We start from the raw sequence: 16,144 nt of genomic DNA, 5'->3' as shown, positions 1-16,144 counted from the left end.
CAGCGCGGGGTCCTCAAACAGCCATCAAACACGAAAGCGTTTGGAGGGAGAGGAAGAAGGTCAGCATGGTGCAGAAAATATTAAATAAGTTCGTCGGAGCCAAGTACATCACTATTTTGCGGACGTGGTGAGTTAAGTCAGTAGGAGGTGGAGGAGAGACGTTTCGAGAAAATTCCTTTCGGTTTCTGTTATGAACGTCCCGGTGTCCTTCTCGTGACCCGTGGCTAACAGGCTAACATTAGCTCGTATGTTTACTGTGATTTCAGTTTATTAATCTCACTATAAGCTCCAGTCTAGATCCGAAATCTATTCATTTCATCATCGAGCCTGCGTTAACCAATTCACTCATCTGTATCAGATTCAGTGGCAGAACACCTAAAGTTTGATAGGAATACACGTTACAGCAGCTCGAAGGTCAGAATATCAATATAACGACGATTTTAAAAGATTATCTGGACTTTTTTTTTTACAACATGTACACCTAGGACTATGTGTAATGATGTTATACGTGTGTGCGACGACGTTGATGGTGCATTCCTCGTTAGGTGGGCGAAGAAACCGGTAATTCTCTTACACAAGATATACATTTCTCTTCCCAGTGCACCATGATCCACATCCAGCAAACCTTGTGTTGTCTCTTTGCACATTGCTTCACTCGTCTTTTAGTTGAGGACAATAAAAAGTTAGATATATACATATTTATATGTATATATATATTTAATGCAGTAAATCGGAATGTAATCGTCATTAAATTTCCCCAGTTTTGTGTTTCAAATGATTGTGTGTTAAAATGTTTTAGGAGGTGCATCAATAGATGTTGGACTGCTCGTTCGTGCTCTTCATTTCTTGCTTAGTTTCTCCATTCATCTTCCGGATCCCTGGCTAATCCAATTTAGTGGGAGTGGTGGATTGAGTCGATCCCAGTTGACAATGAGCAAAAAGCAAAGCAGGGTACAACATGGACGTGTTGACAGTCAATCACAGGGCGAACACACAGACACACCCAAAGTCTTTAATTTCTTTGGAGTATAGGGGGAAGCTATAGTATTCAGAGTAAACCCATAGTAAAGTCCCTAGCGAGAATCAAACCAATCATATCCTCACTTTGAGGCATAATTGTGAGACGCTAAAGCCGAGCCGATACTGAAATCAGCCCACATTAGTTTCCACCTGTCTGTCTTCAAAGAATCTCTCTCATGTAGTGGAATTTTTCATTGATGTCTCAACCTTTTTTGTAGTGATGGTTCACAAAAAGATGCAGGTTAAAGCTGACAATGAGTGACAGCATGGGCATGACCATACCTTTGTGGATTTCCATGTTTTACTGGATAAGTTCAGTGTTGTGCTGTGGGATTTAAAGATACATATGAATTACATTTTAACGTAACTATTAAGTTTTTGATGTTCTTTAACAGGATCCAAATTTCAGTCCAAAGCCTCTTTTTTGTAGGAACGATTGTGATTTTGAACTTTTGGTTACAGACGTTTTTTAATTTAGCAGATACTTGATGTCACTGAGCTCATTATTATCAGCAGTAATCCATTTTTAAATCAAAAGTTTTCATCTGTCTGAAATCTACAATTTTCACAATATATAACAATGAGATTTAATGACGTCTAAAGGTTCAATACCCTGCTGTGGCCTTGTTTAAAAATGTTTTTTCATGAATAAACCCTGTAGTCTTTCATGTATAAGCCTAGTAGGCTGGGATCGGCTCCAGCACCCCGCAACCCTGAACTGGATAAGCGGGATGGAAGATGGATGGATGGAAATTGTGTAGTGGATCATCACATTGTCAATACAAACAATATATAAATGCTACTACAGGAAAGGATTCATTTTTGTCTTAACATATAAGGCATAGGTCCAAATATTGGTATCAACATCCTCAGTTCATCAAATGAGTTGAAATTTTGGATTATCCAAAAAATTGCTACATTTTTATGCTTGATAATTTGATGTTTTCCTTTTGTATGTTGGAGTTTTCTCCCAGTACTCCTGTGTCAGTTTCTTTTGTGTGTATCTGGTGATGGACTGGGGACATAGTGTGGCACAGCACCCCACAACCCCATTAAATTAGATTTAACATTATACAAGATGGATGGATGGGTTGATATTGTGTTTGATCTAATGTTGTGGTTTGCAACTGTGATTAGATTCTTTCAGAAAGAAAAAAATGTAAACCAATCAACAAGCCAAATGCAGCTGCACAGTTAAAATCTTTTATTCCTGACAATGGATTTTTATTTTTTTTTTTTATATACTTAGTAGGGCTCACATGTAAGACTTGTGTAATGTCATTTTTGTCCACTGGGTGGCAGTAAGGAGTCACTATTCACAGGTTTAAAACTATTTTCTGGAGAACTTCAGCCCTCATTGAAGTCTTGGTGCTTCATCTCCTACTATTGGATTCAATGCAGTAGAGTGACTCACTGCACCATCTTGTGGTAATATGTGGTTTTACAAGACTGACTGGCGCCTGCCCGGTTAGTGGTTTCATTCAGATGATCGGTTTTTAGTTTTTCTTTTATTTAGATTGCTAAACACGGTAACTAAGTATGTTGCCAGGATTTTATTTTTTTTACATAAATAGCGATTTTTATAAAGACTACTCATTACTTCTATGAAAAACTTGTAATTTTAAAGTTTCCCATTATCACTGTTTGTTCTTTACTATGAAACTTATATATGCGCCTTTAAAAAAAGTTAAGAAGAATTGTGGGACATATTTGGAGTTACATGTGATGTATACAATGTTCATTAGAGCTGAATGTTTTCTCCCGTCTAGGGTACCAAATCTGGCAACATGGGGAGTAGTTGGCGGCGTGGCGCTCGTCCACTTCACGGACTGGCAGTTAATCCTCGACTACGTCCCGTACATTAATCAAAAGTTCAAAAAGGATGAATGAAATCAACCCTTAAAATGTGAGTCTACAGGTTGTATTTTCAGTCTTCTTCTTTGTTTGCTGTGTTCAGTTGAATTGACCTTTGGCTAAGCCCCTCCCCCCCCCAGTGACTGTTGTGTTCATCAGGTAAGCGAGGTGGCTGGCTTAAGAAGCTCACTGCTGCTCGCATTATGTGATTGATCTAATATGACTAGATTATACAAGACATTGCCTTGTATAGGAAGAATTTTGAATCTCCGCTTCATCCACAGGAAGAGTTGTCCATCTTGTGTTTTGGTTTTGACGATGGGATGACGTAAACTCTGTTGTTTATCCTCCCTGGATTCCTCATGTCGCTGTTGCACGCGCCCCAGCCACATCCTTTGACCATGTTTGCGTCTTGAATGATTTAATTATTCCAGCAAACAACAAATGCTACTCTGCAGAGCTGAGAAGGTTTTGTATTTGAATGCGATTGGTTCGTTTGCGTTCAGGGGCGGGGCTTAACCAAAGGTCAATTGTTAAACTTAGATGCTATTTGTGTACCTTTTGAAAAGTTAAAGGCAGATTTAAATCACAATAGTTAAACTCTGCTGAAGCATCTGCAGGAGCCAAACTCATACAAAACTTTAAAAACGTCAAACATCGTCTCCGTGCCAAATGAAGACGATTATAGACGTAGCAGAGAAACTGCAAGGTCAGACTCGGGTTTCCATCTGATCAAGACCATCTGAATCAGACGAGTTTCTGAAGAGAAATTTAGTCGGTGTAACAGCTCATTAAATAGAGAATATCTTTGAAAAGTTTCCATCATTTATTCCTAAAGGTTTCAGGATTTATTGAAATTATAATCTACAGTGCAAGTTGCAATGACTCCATATAAAAATGGAGCAGAAGAATTGAAGTCCGAGATTTGACCATATCACGGCTGTGACAATTCCTATTCTGCCTGTATTTCAACAAAATCCTTCCCGTGTCTCATCAGAAGATCGTTTCCAGCCTCAGACAGGACTCATGCCACATTCTGACAGGTGTGTTTGTGTGCGCTGTGCTAATGAACGGGCCATGTGTCTGCCTACAGGACCAGAGCTTGGGAAGGGGCTCGTGGGTGGATTGCTTACTCGACGCGCGCTTAAAGTGGGATGCCCTGCCTCTACTATCAGTCACTGCGGGCTTGTTAGGAGTTTTGGAAGCCGGGATGTACTCTGTATAAATTCTCTTCTTGATCCAGTATTGTGATATGTCAATAAATATTTCAAGTTACCCCTGTGTGTGTAGTCATTCTGTTGGTGAGATACTTTGTTATTGTATATAGGTGTTTCAAAAAAAAAAAAAAAAGGAAAATAATCGTTAAAGTTTATTTTTACTCCCTCACTTGAGCTAAAAAATAAAACCTTTGGAGCATTTAAAAATTTTAAGACAATGGAATACTGTATTTTGCTTTATCATGACATAAACTGAAATATAAAGAAAAGATTGAAAATCCATATATATATATATATATATATATATATATATATGCATACAAATCCACCTGCATATTATTTGCATGTTTGCAGTAACATTGTAACAAATTATTATAGTTAATTATACTTGTGCGTCGAAAAAAAGATTAGATATATCTTCTTTTTTTTTCTTTTTTTTTTTAAATAATTCCACTGCATAAAGTTGTCTAATAAGTAACAATTGTTTTAAAAAAAATCAATAAAATGTTCCAGTTTCATGAGCCAGATTAAGAATCCATTTGCAGTCGAGCAGAGAGGGACGGTGTGGAGTCTGCCCGGACATTGAAGCTCGATTTATCTGCGAAATTTGCGTGGATAATGTCTTTCATTTCTAACATTGGAGGGGGAGGGGACTGAAAGAGGAGAGGGGAGAAGGGATTTAACATTGCGAGAGGCAGAGAGAGAGAGAAATCGAGATAGTGTCTTCAAGATGGATAAAAACGAGTAAGTACACCATCTAAAGGACAATAAAACCACCGGCGATGTGTTTTTTGTAGCGTCAGACTCCAGATGTGTCGTTTTCCTGATGAATTCTAAAGTCTTGTTTATCATCGATCAGGCAGATACATTTTGCGGGGTCGCAGCCTTGCAGTCAACAATGTACTAATCTACAGCCACTATGTGCTCTTTGTATAAATATGTATTTCTGCTGTGTGTAATATTCCTCTTGTTTGCAGCTAATGTTGAGTTTTATCCAATAGAACGATACTGCGACGACCGTGCGCTGTTTCGACCTGCTTTTGGGTTTTCTTTTTTTTTTTTTTTTTTCCAGCCATGCAAAGTAGATTTAATATCCCTGCATTGTACTCATGCGTGCACGAGGGCTCCGTGAAATGCATGACCGATCGCGTGTGTTTGATCGATCAGATGGATTATGTTCATTGATTTAAAAAAAGAAAAAAAAAAAAAAGCCGGCTGCAGCGCAGTGACAACGTTGGGCATTGTGGTGGTAGACGGCTCTTCGCTGACGCAAAACTTAGGACATTTTTTTTTGTTGTTGTTGTTGTTGTTGTTGTTTGTAAGCAGCGAGTGAAGGTGTTTACTTCACCGCACGTGTTTTGTATTTAGCCACGCAGCAGCGTCAGTCCCGCTCGGTGTCACCTCCACCGTCCTCTTTACAGGCACCCTCGTTAATTTATGTCCCCCATAGGTTAACAATGGTGGGCGATAGCCCGGAGCGTAAATTTCAACCAAGTGTCGCTCGTTTCCGGTCTACGAAAAAAACAATAAAAACAAAAGCCCAAAATTAATGGTTAATAAAAAACAACTTTAAAAATAGAGGATTCGTATTAATAAAGTGGATTATACTTCATTGGCATATCTGACATCTTTCCTGGATATTTGATTTCTTGTCTTTTAATTTTATTCATTGGAAAACATTTGTACTTAAGTAAAACGTCAGTTTTATTGTTGAAATTGTACTCTTCTCCAAGTTGACGTCCTGTTAGAAAATACTCAAGATTATAAATGTACTCACTGAGTTATCCATTGATTAACAGTTTGAGCACAAAGTTCTCTTCTCAAAAGCTACTTCTCACATTATTTACTTTTTTAAAAAACTGTATTTAATTGTCAATAGCAGGAATTCAGTGCAATGTGCATATTTACAATGTTCAGGGCACATTTCTTTCAAGTATAGTATAGTAAAGTATATGAAACGTATGCTGTGTAGCCTATTTCCAGTCTGAAGCGTGAAAAATATTGATCAAAACCTTCTTTAAAAAAAAAGTTTACTTTATTTTGACGTTTCGATATAACACTGAAAGGTGAAAAAATGAAACCTTATTCACATTTGACATACTTCCTGGATCATCTAAACTTCTGAAAATGTATCAACTGAAAATACTGTGACACAGTTCTAACTGTATTTAATTACAAGTGAAGCACTCCAGTTAAAATGTCTCACGGTCTTAATAAACATTGAGGAGTACACAGGACTCCACTCTTTTTGATCACATGAGATTGCATCTGTTTATTTGCTCAGCATCATGTTTATCACCCATACGTTATTAATGATGTGATATTAGCTGCATGAGTATTCCAATAAATGTGCATCGTCATTTTAAAAGTAAAAAAATACTGTCCAACTTGCTTGGCCCTTCAAAACCCAAGGAAGTAGTAAATAACCTAAAGTTCTGAAACAACAAAGCTCAGGAAGGGGGAAAATACAACTATCCACATGTTTAACATCATATAACTTAGTGGATATTCGGTTTATTTTCTCATTCTTTTTTTTTTTAAATTCAGTTCTATTTATGTAGCATTACTTAGCCTGACTTACACAAAGCATTCATCAAATAATAAGCTCTTGAGTGTCGGTTATTAGATGAAATTGTAAAAAAGTATAAAAAGTTTGAGTACATTTGGATGCAGGGGGAAACAGAAGTTATAAAACCATTTACTTTTTGTACAAACCTAATTTTCAAAATGCGTACAGCTTCATTAAAATAGATTTGTTTCTACGAGTCTATCACAAAGGATGGCCTCTTCTAGTCTTGGTCCTGGAAAGTGCCATCAGGATTTTTAATGGACACCTCATAACTTCTAATGTAAAACAGACATTGGACCCGAGATAGGAACTCCAGTCACACTGTCATCAATCGGATTCATGCAGGTGGATATTACACTCATTGACTGACTCCACTTGGAGGAAGCAAATGTAAAAGGCACTTAATCCTGAAAACAACACTAAGAAGCAAGAAGGCCGTGCACATGAACTGTCAAACAGTTTTAAACTGAGAAATAAGCCCCGTACTGATGTATTTAGAAGGAAGTCCTATAGACAGAACCAGCACGCTCTGATATGTCAGCAGCTGGCCTGCTTTACATTCCTGACACAAAACCTTATCAACTGTGTTACAAAGCAGAGTCTGACCATGAAAACTAGTGAAAACAAAGATGAGAAGCAAACCTCCTCAGAGAACTAAGCTGCTAGCGGAAATGTATATTTTATTATATCATAAAGAAAAGGATTTGCTCCACTGCTGCAGGACACTGGGTCTTCACCTGACGAAGGACAGCAGGGAAAAAAATCTCAAAACACTCTGAAAGTAAAAAGCTGAAGGGAAAGCTGGCCAAACGTTGAATACACTGTTGGTGAAGCTGCAGTTAAAGATCTGACAAGAGATGGATGGAACGCAACGCTCATGAGAAATGAAAACCAACTCTGTAAACCCCCCGGGTGTTCACCAGTCCTCCGCTGCAGCTCGTCAGGAGAAGAGTGTGGACAAACCTCCTTCGATGCATTTCAGAGATTATTCCAGCTTCTTCTGGAGGCGTTTCTGTCGGGCAGATAAACTCGACTTAATCCAGACACAAACAACACAGTTTAGTTCCCATCTATCTCGCCACCTGTGGCCCTTATCTGTTCCTGCTGCCAAGGACAAGAGACATCCCTTGCTTAAGGGGGGGGGGGGGGGGGGGGGGGGGGGAGACATAGATTGTGCCAGAGACCTTCAAGGACAAGAATCCCACCTTCCACCGAAGGCCTGAGGTCTCACAATGGAATGAAGCGACGTAACATTAGTTACCGTTTGTAGTTCGTCAGTAAAATAATTTAACGCTATAGCTACAAATATTCAGGAACGTCAGACTATGTACAGATGTTACAAAATCAAAGAAAAAACTAAAGACAAACATAAACAACAGAGTGAGGTTTAAAAAAGTCTAAATAAAGTAAAACATTGAAAGTAAAACACAACAGAATAAATGTATGATTCAATAGTTGCCTGAGGTTTTGGCAGCAATCTGGTGGTTCTGGTTTGAAAGAGAATGGCGGGAATATAGTAATTTTAAGCATGGATATATGTATTAATTGAAGTAACTCTAAAACACTGGAAGAAAGGATTTATTTCAAGGTATAACATGTTGATTAAAGTCACTATTAGTCGTATTGATCCAATAGCTTCCATTTACCTGCAATTTAGTTTTTTGAAAGTAAAAATAAGTTGAATTTCATGAGGAAAACGAGTGAATAAAGCAGCGGTGTCAAACATGCAGACCGTGGCATGCCTGAGGGTCCTTTCTACCCCGCGGGAAGACCTTGCACAGTGTAGGAATCCCAAATAAAACATTAACTACAGTTCCTTATAAAAGCAACTGCGGTTTGTAATTCATTCACTGGGCTTCACACTTTTAGAGTCGCACTGAGTCGGGAAACCTGAGCGGAAACACCAGAGAGACAGTAGTAAACGGAGCATCAAAGGAAGTGAAGATGAATTTGTGAAAAGCTGAAGGCTTCGGATTTGTCAACATAGAGTGGGTCTCTGTGCCACAACATCCAACAAATTAAAAAAAAAAAAAGATTTTGTCAATGTTTTCCATGCGCATTAACACAAAATAACTATCTAATTGATTAGTTAAACCAATAAACCACAATTTTGAAGGATTATTTTCTAACAAAATGAAACAGTTGGGCTTTAAAAAAAGAAGAACATAATCCATCATGATTTTTTGTTTTATTGTTTTAATGTGTAGAATCTAATGAAAAAGTTTTAACCTTCAAAGTCGGGGGTGTCGGCTCACGCGCCGCCCTAATCTGAATCTCGCCTTTATTCTGAAGTTAATGCGCGCGGACTTCCTGTCACGGTGTCCTTAGCGAAGGCGCGCGGCGGCCTGTTTTCTTGGCGGATGAAGCCCTTTGGCCCCGGTGTGCAACATCCGCGCGGAACGATCCACGCGACGACAAAGAAGCGACGAGATGTGGCTCGCGCAGGGAGATCCCATTACTGAGCGAGGACGCATGTTGTAACATGGTCGAAACAAAAGCGTAAAGAAGCGACTGGCTGCCAACAACACAAAAAAAAAAAACAAAAAAAAAAAAAAAACTCGGCCCGGCTCCCATTTAACCCAGTCTGCTATCCGTAGCGAGTTTTAGTGGATCTTAGAGAGCGACTCGCGTGGGAAATGGAGAAGAAAAGGTGGGATTGCACTGCTCTCCCCAAAGGCTGGAAAATGGAAGAAGTGACCAGAAAGTCGGGTTTGTCAGCTGGAAAAAGCGATGTCTATTATTTTAGGTACTAAAAACCAAAGAGGGCTCGCAAAAACGTACACACCGGAGTTATCGGATGGGTGGGGGGGCGGGCAGGAGCGGGGTAAAGTTTTGGGATGAGGAGGGGAGGGTTTGTTTGCGGCGGGGCGACAAGGCCAGCCGGGCCGTGTGTCCTCCTCCCACCGCGGCGGGGTCGAACAACGAGTCGGCCCGTCCGGAGCCGCGCGACACGGGCCTTCCTGCCCCACGAGGGCCCGGCGTAATCTCGGTTAATATGCTCTTTGATGATTCCCCACTGAAGTGAACCAACAACGCCAGATTTGTTTTCATTTAGCAGAGGAGAAGAGCAAGATGAGGATCAGAGGCAAGAGAGGGGGGAGGCGGGTCGGTTGTATAGTTTGTGGTAGGCTGACTGTCCAAATCCTCCTGGTGTTTGACTGTGGTGTGTGAGCTGTAAGATACATCTGCATGAGTTACGAGCACGAATCCACCCGCAGCTGTTTCTTTTGTTGATCACCGCTCAGGCTCCTAAAGATGCTGCTGCTCCTTCAAGTTGAGCTACAATGTTTCCATTTTGAAACATTTGATCAGTGTTGCCATTTCGCCCCCACCGATGTCTGCAGGTTCTACTCTCAGAGCTGTGTTGTGAAACTCACTCAGACGTGATTGATTTCTTCCTCATTTCACTTGAATTTGTGGAGCTTTCAGTATTCCGGGGGGGGGGGGGCTTGGGTAGAGTGCATTCATTTCACAAAGTGTTGGTAATGTGGTTTCACTGTCGTTGCTCATTTGGATGTCTTTGTGTTTCGTGTTTTCCAGGTTATTGAGTTGTTGCATGTTGTGGTTGTCCGTGTGTATACTTTTCAGTATGTTGTGTTGATCTGTTTGAGTCCTTTTTTTTCTTCTCTATTTGTTTTTGGTTTTAGTGCTGCTGTGTTTCCTTTCTTGTGTGTTTGTACTTTTTTTTTCTAAGAGACTGTATTAATTGTGTTTCTTCATGTTTCCACCTGCCTTCAGTCCGTCGGGGAAGAAGTTTCGGAGCAAGCCTCAGCTAGCCCGTTACCTTGGTAACCAGATGGACCTCAGCTCCTTTGATTTTCGTACGGGGAAGATGCTAATGAGCAAGCTGAACAAGAACCGACAGAGACTGCGATATGACAACAACAACCAGAACAAGGTGACACAAACCAATACATAATGACCAAGGGGGCCTTAAAACCTAGTAAGATGTCTTCCTATACGAGACTCGTGAGGTCTACTGACACTGAGGCCACATTTACACTTCTTTCCCCCCCCTCTACATTTATAACAAATCTTCATTGACTCGGACCTACATATATACCTAGTTCAGAGCTACTATGAGCATGCCAAGCCTGTAGGGGGCAGTGTAGCGAGAAGCATGAAGTCCTGATAGCCAATCGGAATCCTGGAAAAAACACAACTTCACAAATTGTGAAGTAAATCTCTGACTACCTCCCTTTAGATAGAACCGGAGACTGAGTTTTTAAAAATTTCCACAATGGCCAGAGTTTTCAGGAATCATCATTTGAGGTGACTCATAGCTGCGTTTATGTGTAAATACAGAGGCCCAAATGCAGAGAAATATCACAATTTTCTTTAAATACCTGGGTGGCCTGAGGCAGACTGGCACACATCTCAAAGTAATTGAATCAGGTCATCTGGACTCTTGAACTCAGTCGTGTGTCTTACTGAGGTTCAAAATGCCTTTCAAAACAAGACCAAATCCAGTTGGCCTGATTCTATTACTGTGCAATGCCTTCTACCTGGACGCATTGCGACCCCTTTCAGCTTGATGGTCTGCAGACATAAATGCTTTGGAAACAATGACCAGGCAAAACTACTACATTAGTGATGCAGCTAAGTCTCATTTCATTGGGCTGAAATATGAAAATAAATGTTGATCATAAGTGCATACAATCTACTTCACTGTCACAAATCGTGAGATTGAAACCTGTGGCTCAGAAAGGTTCAGTTACCTTTAAAACCAAAAAATCCACATCCACTGCTATGAAAAAACATCTTGTCTATTTTGTACAGCATAGTATTTATTTCTTGAGAACTTTTAAACTTTCATCAGCAACTGATAAACACATAGAATTGTCTGTGTCGCTCTCAGGAGAGCTGGCTAAAGGCCTTTATAACCTGCAACCAGTGTCATTTTCTGTCACTCAGCTTTGTCTTGTGCCTTTATGTTTCAGGGCAAGCCGGACTTGAACACGTCGCTCCCAGTCAGACAGACGGCCTCCATCTTCAAGCAGCCAGTTACCAAAGTTACCAACCATCCCAACAACAAGGTGAAGACGGATCCTCAGAAAGCCGTCGACCAGCCCAGACAGGTGAGCCAACGCCAGCAGCTGGGGTGAACGTTCACGCTGCTGCAAGCCAGAAAGGCTTGCTAAGTCCTACTGCAGCTTGTAGTATCACATGACTTCAAGGTACACAAACTGAACATTATGTTTCACCTGAGAAACTGGATGAACCAGGATTCAGTTTAGTACGTTGGTTGTGGAATTGTTTGCTCTACTGGAAGCTGCAATGGATCATTGTTCATTTGCTTTTTGTTAAAGCTCTTTTGTTTGTCCTCAGCTGTTTTGGGAGAAGAAGCTCAGTGGTCTTAATGCTTACGACATCGCAGAGGAGCTGGTAAAAACAATGGAACTGCCTAAAGGCCTGCAAGGTAAAAAAAAAAAAAAAAACACTGTTCAATAAACTGACATTGTGGTAGTTTTCCTGTAAAAGCAGTTTTGCTACCCGAGCTCTGAGACTGGTCAATTTCCCCCCGACACAAGTTCTAACCACCCTGTTGCGTCTCTCAGGTGTCGGTCCAGGCTGCACGGACAAAACTCTCCTTTCAGCCATAGCGAGCGCTCTGCACACCAGCGCCGCCCCCATCACAGGACAGCTGTCGGCGGCTGTGGAGAAGAACCCGGGAGTGTGGCTCAATACTGCACAGCCACTGTGCAAGGCATTCATAGTCACAGACGAAGACATCAGGTGAGAGATGATAAACAATACGCTGACGATGACATAGTCTGTGTGTCAATCTGATAACTGTTGTTTCAACGACAAGCCTGTATCTCTGGCCGCGTTCAGACTGGCCTGCGGCGCCTCGGTCTTTACTAAAGTCGGGAGGAACAAAAAAAAAAAAGACATGAATTTGTACTTTGGTCTGTTTGAATAACATCCGACCAGAAGTATTTAGTGCACCTTTTACAAAGACTACTATAAACAAGCTGAAATCTCTTTGCGACAGTTTGCAAAAGCCCGTCGCTTCTCATTCAGCGTGATTTCTGCAGCCTTCAGCAGCCATGGTTTTCACTGACTTGCAGTCTATATCGGATTGAAGCTCATCGCTGGAGTCGGCTGTTCATTTCTGGCTCCCTGTGTTGAGTTTTATCTGCTAGTCTTGCAAAAACAGTCCAATTATCTCTCCACAAAATAGATATAGTAGTAAGTTTTGCTGAATTCAGTGTCTTCTTTTTGATTGTTAAACTCTGAATTGAACCCCTTACCAGTCTGGTTTTAGTCAATGGGATGTGGGCAGCTATGCACCAACCAACTGCTTATAAATTATATGAGACCGGTTCACAAACTAGCTCAACATTTGTGGCCTCAGAAGAGAAGAGGAACTCACCCCATCTTGAGACAGAAACAGAACATCAAGTGCTTCTTAAGCTCATGGTGTCCTGTGTTTGGTCGGTTTACAGCTTTCTACTTTTCAAACCGATTTGACCGGCTTCACTTGTAGGTGCCAGGCACCATTCAGACTTTAATTAAATTACAACGCGATCCATCCGCAGTGTTCCATTTGGACTAAATCAGGTGTGTCGCATGTAAACACTGCCCTAACACAAGCGTTGTACATTGCTGGCTTTTTTTTGGGGGGGACTAGGCTAATATTTCTCAGCATGCTTGCCTGTGAAACAATTGTTTCTGCACGCAGATCTTGCTGAGATCTCCGCTCTCGTGTTTTCAAAACAGGAAATAACAGCTCAGGCACAGGGAATCATGCCAGGTCTGTTATCTGTTTTGCCAGTTCCTGTGATATTGGCTCTCCGCGTAGACGCTGAAACACAATATAATCCATAAAAGGGTTGAAAACAAGTACAGGAACATGACTGCCAAATCTCAAGTTGAGCCTGCCGCTTTCTGCCATCTCTTGTGTGCTCAATGTGCCCGGCAGATTTGATTCGGTTTGAATTTCCAGTTCGTAACGAGTGACCCCTGATCACTGTAAAATAAAAATTAAAAAAAAAGTACCATCTGCTCTGTGCTGACTCAGTGGCTATTATGGGCAGCTGTAACTGCCAACTGTAACAGCTTCCTGTTGTGTTTGTGTTTAGGAAGCAGGAGGAGCTGGTGTACAGTGTGAGGAAAAGGCTGGAGGAGGCGCTCATGGCGGATATGCTGGCCCATGTCGAGGAGGCCGCCAACGAGGGAGAGGCTCTGAAAGACGAGGGCAGCAGCAGCGAAGACGTGGAGAACGTATAGCACAGGTCGGTGGAAATGTCAGCAGATCACAGCCTGTGGGGGAAACGTATGCGCCAGAAAATGTCCTTGTATATAGACTCAAAACGCTTCTGTATATTAAGTCAGTCATGGTTTTGATTCATTTAAGGTAACAACTTAGAAAATATGATTTAAAATGCAATTCTTTTTCCAAAGCCTCGACCAAACTGATGTCATTGTACGTGTCACTACTTTCTTTCTTGCAGGTTTCAACAGCGTTTCCATGTTCTTGTTCGCCTGCACACTCCAGACCGTAAACAGTACGACCCCCTCTGCCAGTCCAGCCCTGGGGACCCGCCCCTCCCCCACCTCCAATTCAAACCTCAACCTGACTTCTTCCAGTGCAACTTAAAGAGTTTTTCCTTCACCTGAGAGAAGAAAAACAAATCATGTCTGAAACGCACCCATTCATAATAAACTCCACTGGATGGGACTCCCAGATTGAATTCCTGAGCCCCCCCCCCTTTTTTTTTTTTTTTTTTTTTTTTTTTTTAAATATGAACATTGAAAAAAAATGTAATGAATTTTTAATTCATCAGACCATGGATTCATATTTCAGTGTTGGGTGATAATTTTATACTGAATGGGTTTGTAGTTTTTACGACAATCACCTCGAATCCAAATGTCGACAAGATTTTATTTCCTGGACCGATTGGGAATGAATGTTTTGTAATTTTGGCTTCTATATTTTTAGAGGAATTTTATTTTTTATTTTTTTCCAACACACCATTGACAATGTATCTTCTTTTTCTGGTGGGAAGAGCTGAATTAAGTTGCTTTCGGTGCCAACCTGCAGGCGGCTGATGTTACTAATGTGGATGGTGTAGTTTTAAGATTGTGTGTATCTATTGGTGTGCACAGAGTCGACTTTCTATTGTTGTAATTTCAAGGAAATATTATCTTTCATGTCGGTTGTGTTGTACTGTGAGCTGTGTTCAATATTGACCAAAGCAGAGATGTGTCATTTTCAAAGGCTTTTTTGCAGTTCCCAACTGTTTCCCTCAGTCTTGTTGGTTCAGCTGAAGAGTGGAAAGCTAAAAAGTGATTTCAAAATGACTTTAACCCTCTTCTGGTTGTCCAGTTGTTGAGAGAATAATGACTCATTACTGTTCTAGGTGCTCACTGATGTCCTGAGGTGTTGGTCTTCAAGGCTTCGCTCTTGTCGCAGCTTCAGTCCATGTTTTCATTTTGTTCATCTGTCAATGTTGCCACACAAACTGCCTCCTTTGTAAACCCTACGCACAACAACGATGACGCAGTAAAATCACAGTTCAACATTCGTTTTGATGTCTTCATTTCATTTCTGTGAGAATAATAGATATTTTTTTTGTTGTTGTAATTTTAGCCCCGTTTCATGAACGTTTCATCCCACTAGAATCTTTAGATTCTCCTAACAATATCAGCAGGCTGATCGCGGCACAGAATGTGATTGTATTACTTATTAAAATACATCATTGTCACTCTGTCTTCCCACAGTGTTTGTTTGGTTTTCAACTTTTGATTGTTATGGTAAGTCGGTGGCTTCTAAATTTAATACAACCTGTTAAGTAAGTTGGCAGTATGAGTGGGAGACGGCGTTCACACAGGAAGTCTGATGGAGGTAAACAGGATCAATGCTTCTCTTAGAATCTCTGTTTAACGAGGTGGGCATTGAGGTCCTCAAATTGGGATTAAAGTCGGGCTTTTCTAACTTTTTCCTGACTAGAGAAATTGTAACTAAAACTACCGACTCATGTTGGAATCATTAAAAGTCTCTCCTCCAGTGTAATGAGTTTGTCTTGGGGGGGGGGGACCTGCTTGAGACCTTGTTCACAGGGCACTAACCACTAACTTTATAAAGTTTGTTTTATATCTGATGGTGAACCTTAATGGAGGTACCCTGCAGGTAATTTGCCATTTCACCAATATAATTGACCTATTTGTAAGGTACATCCATAACATGTACCTTTTCCATTAAAAAAAAAAAAGAAACACCTTGAAATGTTGCTGAGCCTGCTGGCATGGAGCACCTGTTGCATCTTATTTGACATCTGACGAGCCCTATGAAACGCTTATAAATCTGGAGACAATGGTGACCCGCTCGTGATCAGCTGAGCAGTCAGCTGATGCTTCCTCCCCAGAGTTGTTTGGACACGTGATTAATGCAATGATTTGACATTGTGAGACTGACAATGTACAGTAATGTTTCTTTAAGTGAAGAGGTTTATCGACTCTTTAAAGAAAGCCCCATGCG

At 40.8% G+C, this 16,144-nt stretch overlaps 1 protein-coding gene across 5 annotated transcripts; it reads left to right on the top strand.

Moving 5' to 3' along the window:
* Positions 1-4,632: 4,632 nt before the first annotated feature.
* On the top strand, positions 4,633-15,190 carry mbd3b (methyl-CpG binding domain protein 3b). Of its 5 annotated transcripts, none has more exons than XM_080473420.1 (8): positions 4,761-4,835; positions 9,716-9,784; positions 10,399-10,558; positions 11,601-11,738; positions 11,989-12,079; positions 12,219-12,396; positions 13,746-13,898; positions 14,118-15,190. In XM_080473420.1, exons 1-7 carry the CDS (start codon positions 4,822-4,824, stop codon positions 13,891-13,893), a joined length of 798 nt encoding a protein of 265 aa, XP_080329546.1. In that variant the 5' UTR covers positions 4,761-4,821; the 3' UTR covers positions 13,894-13,898; positions 14,118-15,190. The 5 variants fall into 5 exon arrangements, with proteins under 5 accessions (XP_080329548.1, XP_080329546.1, XP_080329547.1 ...); XM_080473421.1 differs by having other exon boundaries at positions 4,772-4,835; positions 9,716-9,745; XM_080473422.1 differs by lacking the exon at positions 9,716-9,784 and having other exon boundaries at positions 4,633-4,835.
* Positions 15,191-16,144: the final 954 nt, after the last annotated feature.

This window comes from Lipophrys pholis, assembly GCF_963383615.2.
Source record: "Lipophrys pholis genome assembly, chromosome: 10".
Lineage (NCBI taxonomy): Eukaryota > Metazoa > Chordata > Actinopteri > Blenniiformes > Blenniidae > Lipophrys > Lipophrys pholis.
Note: the sequence above shows the minus strand (reverse complement) of the source record. Positions and strands in the feature narration are given on the sequence as shown.

Excerpts from the sequence above, each read along its gene's own strand:
- mbd3b (XM_080473419.1), top strand. The coding sequence starts at position 9,297 with ATGGAGAAGAAAAGGTGGGATTGCACTGCTCTCCCCAAAGGCTGGAAA. Across the intron at positions 9,407-10,398 it reads AGCGATGTCTATTATTTTAG|TCCGTCGGGGAAGAAGTTTC; the intron begins GTACTAAAAACC and ends ACCTGCCTTCAG. Across the intron at positions 10,559-11,600 it reads ACAACAACAACCAGAACAAG|GGCAAGCCGGACTTGAACAC; the intron begins GTGACACAAACC and ends TTTATGTTTCAG.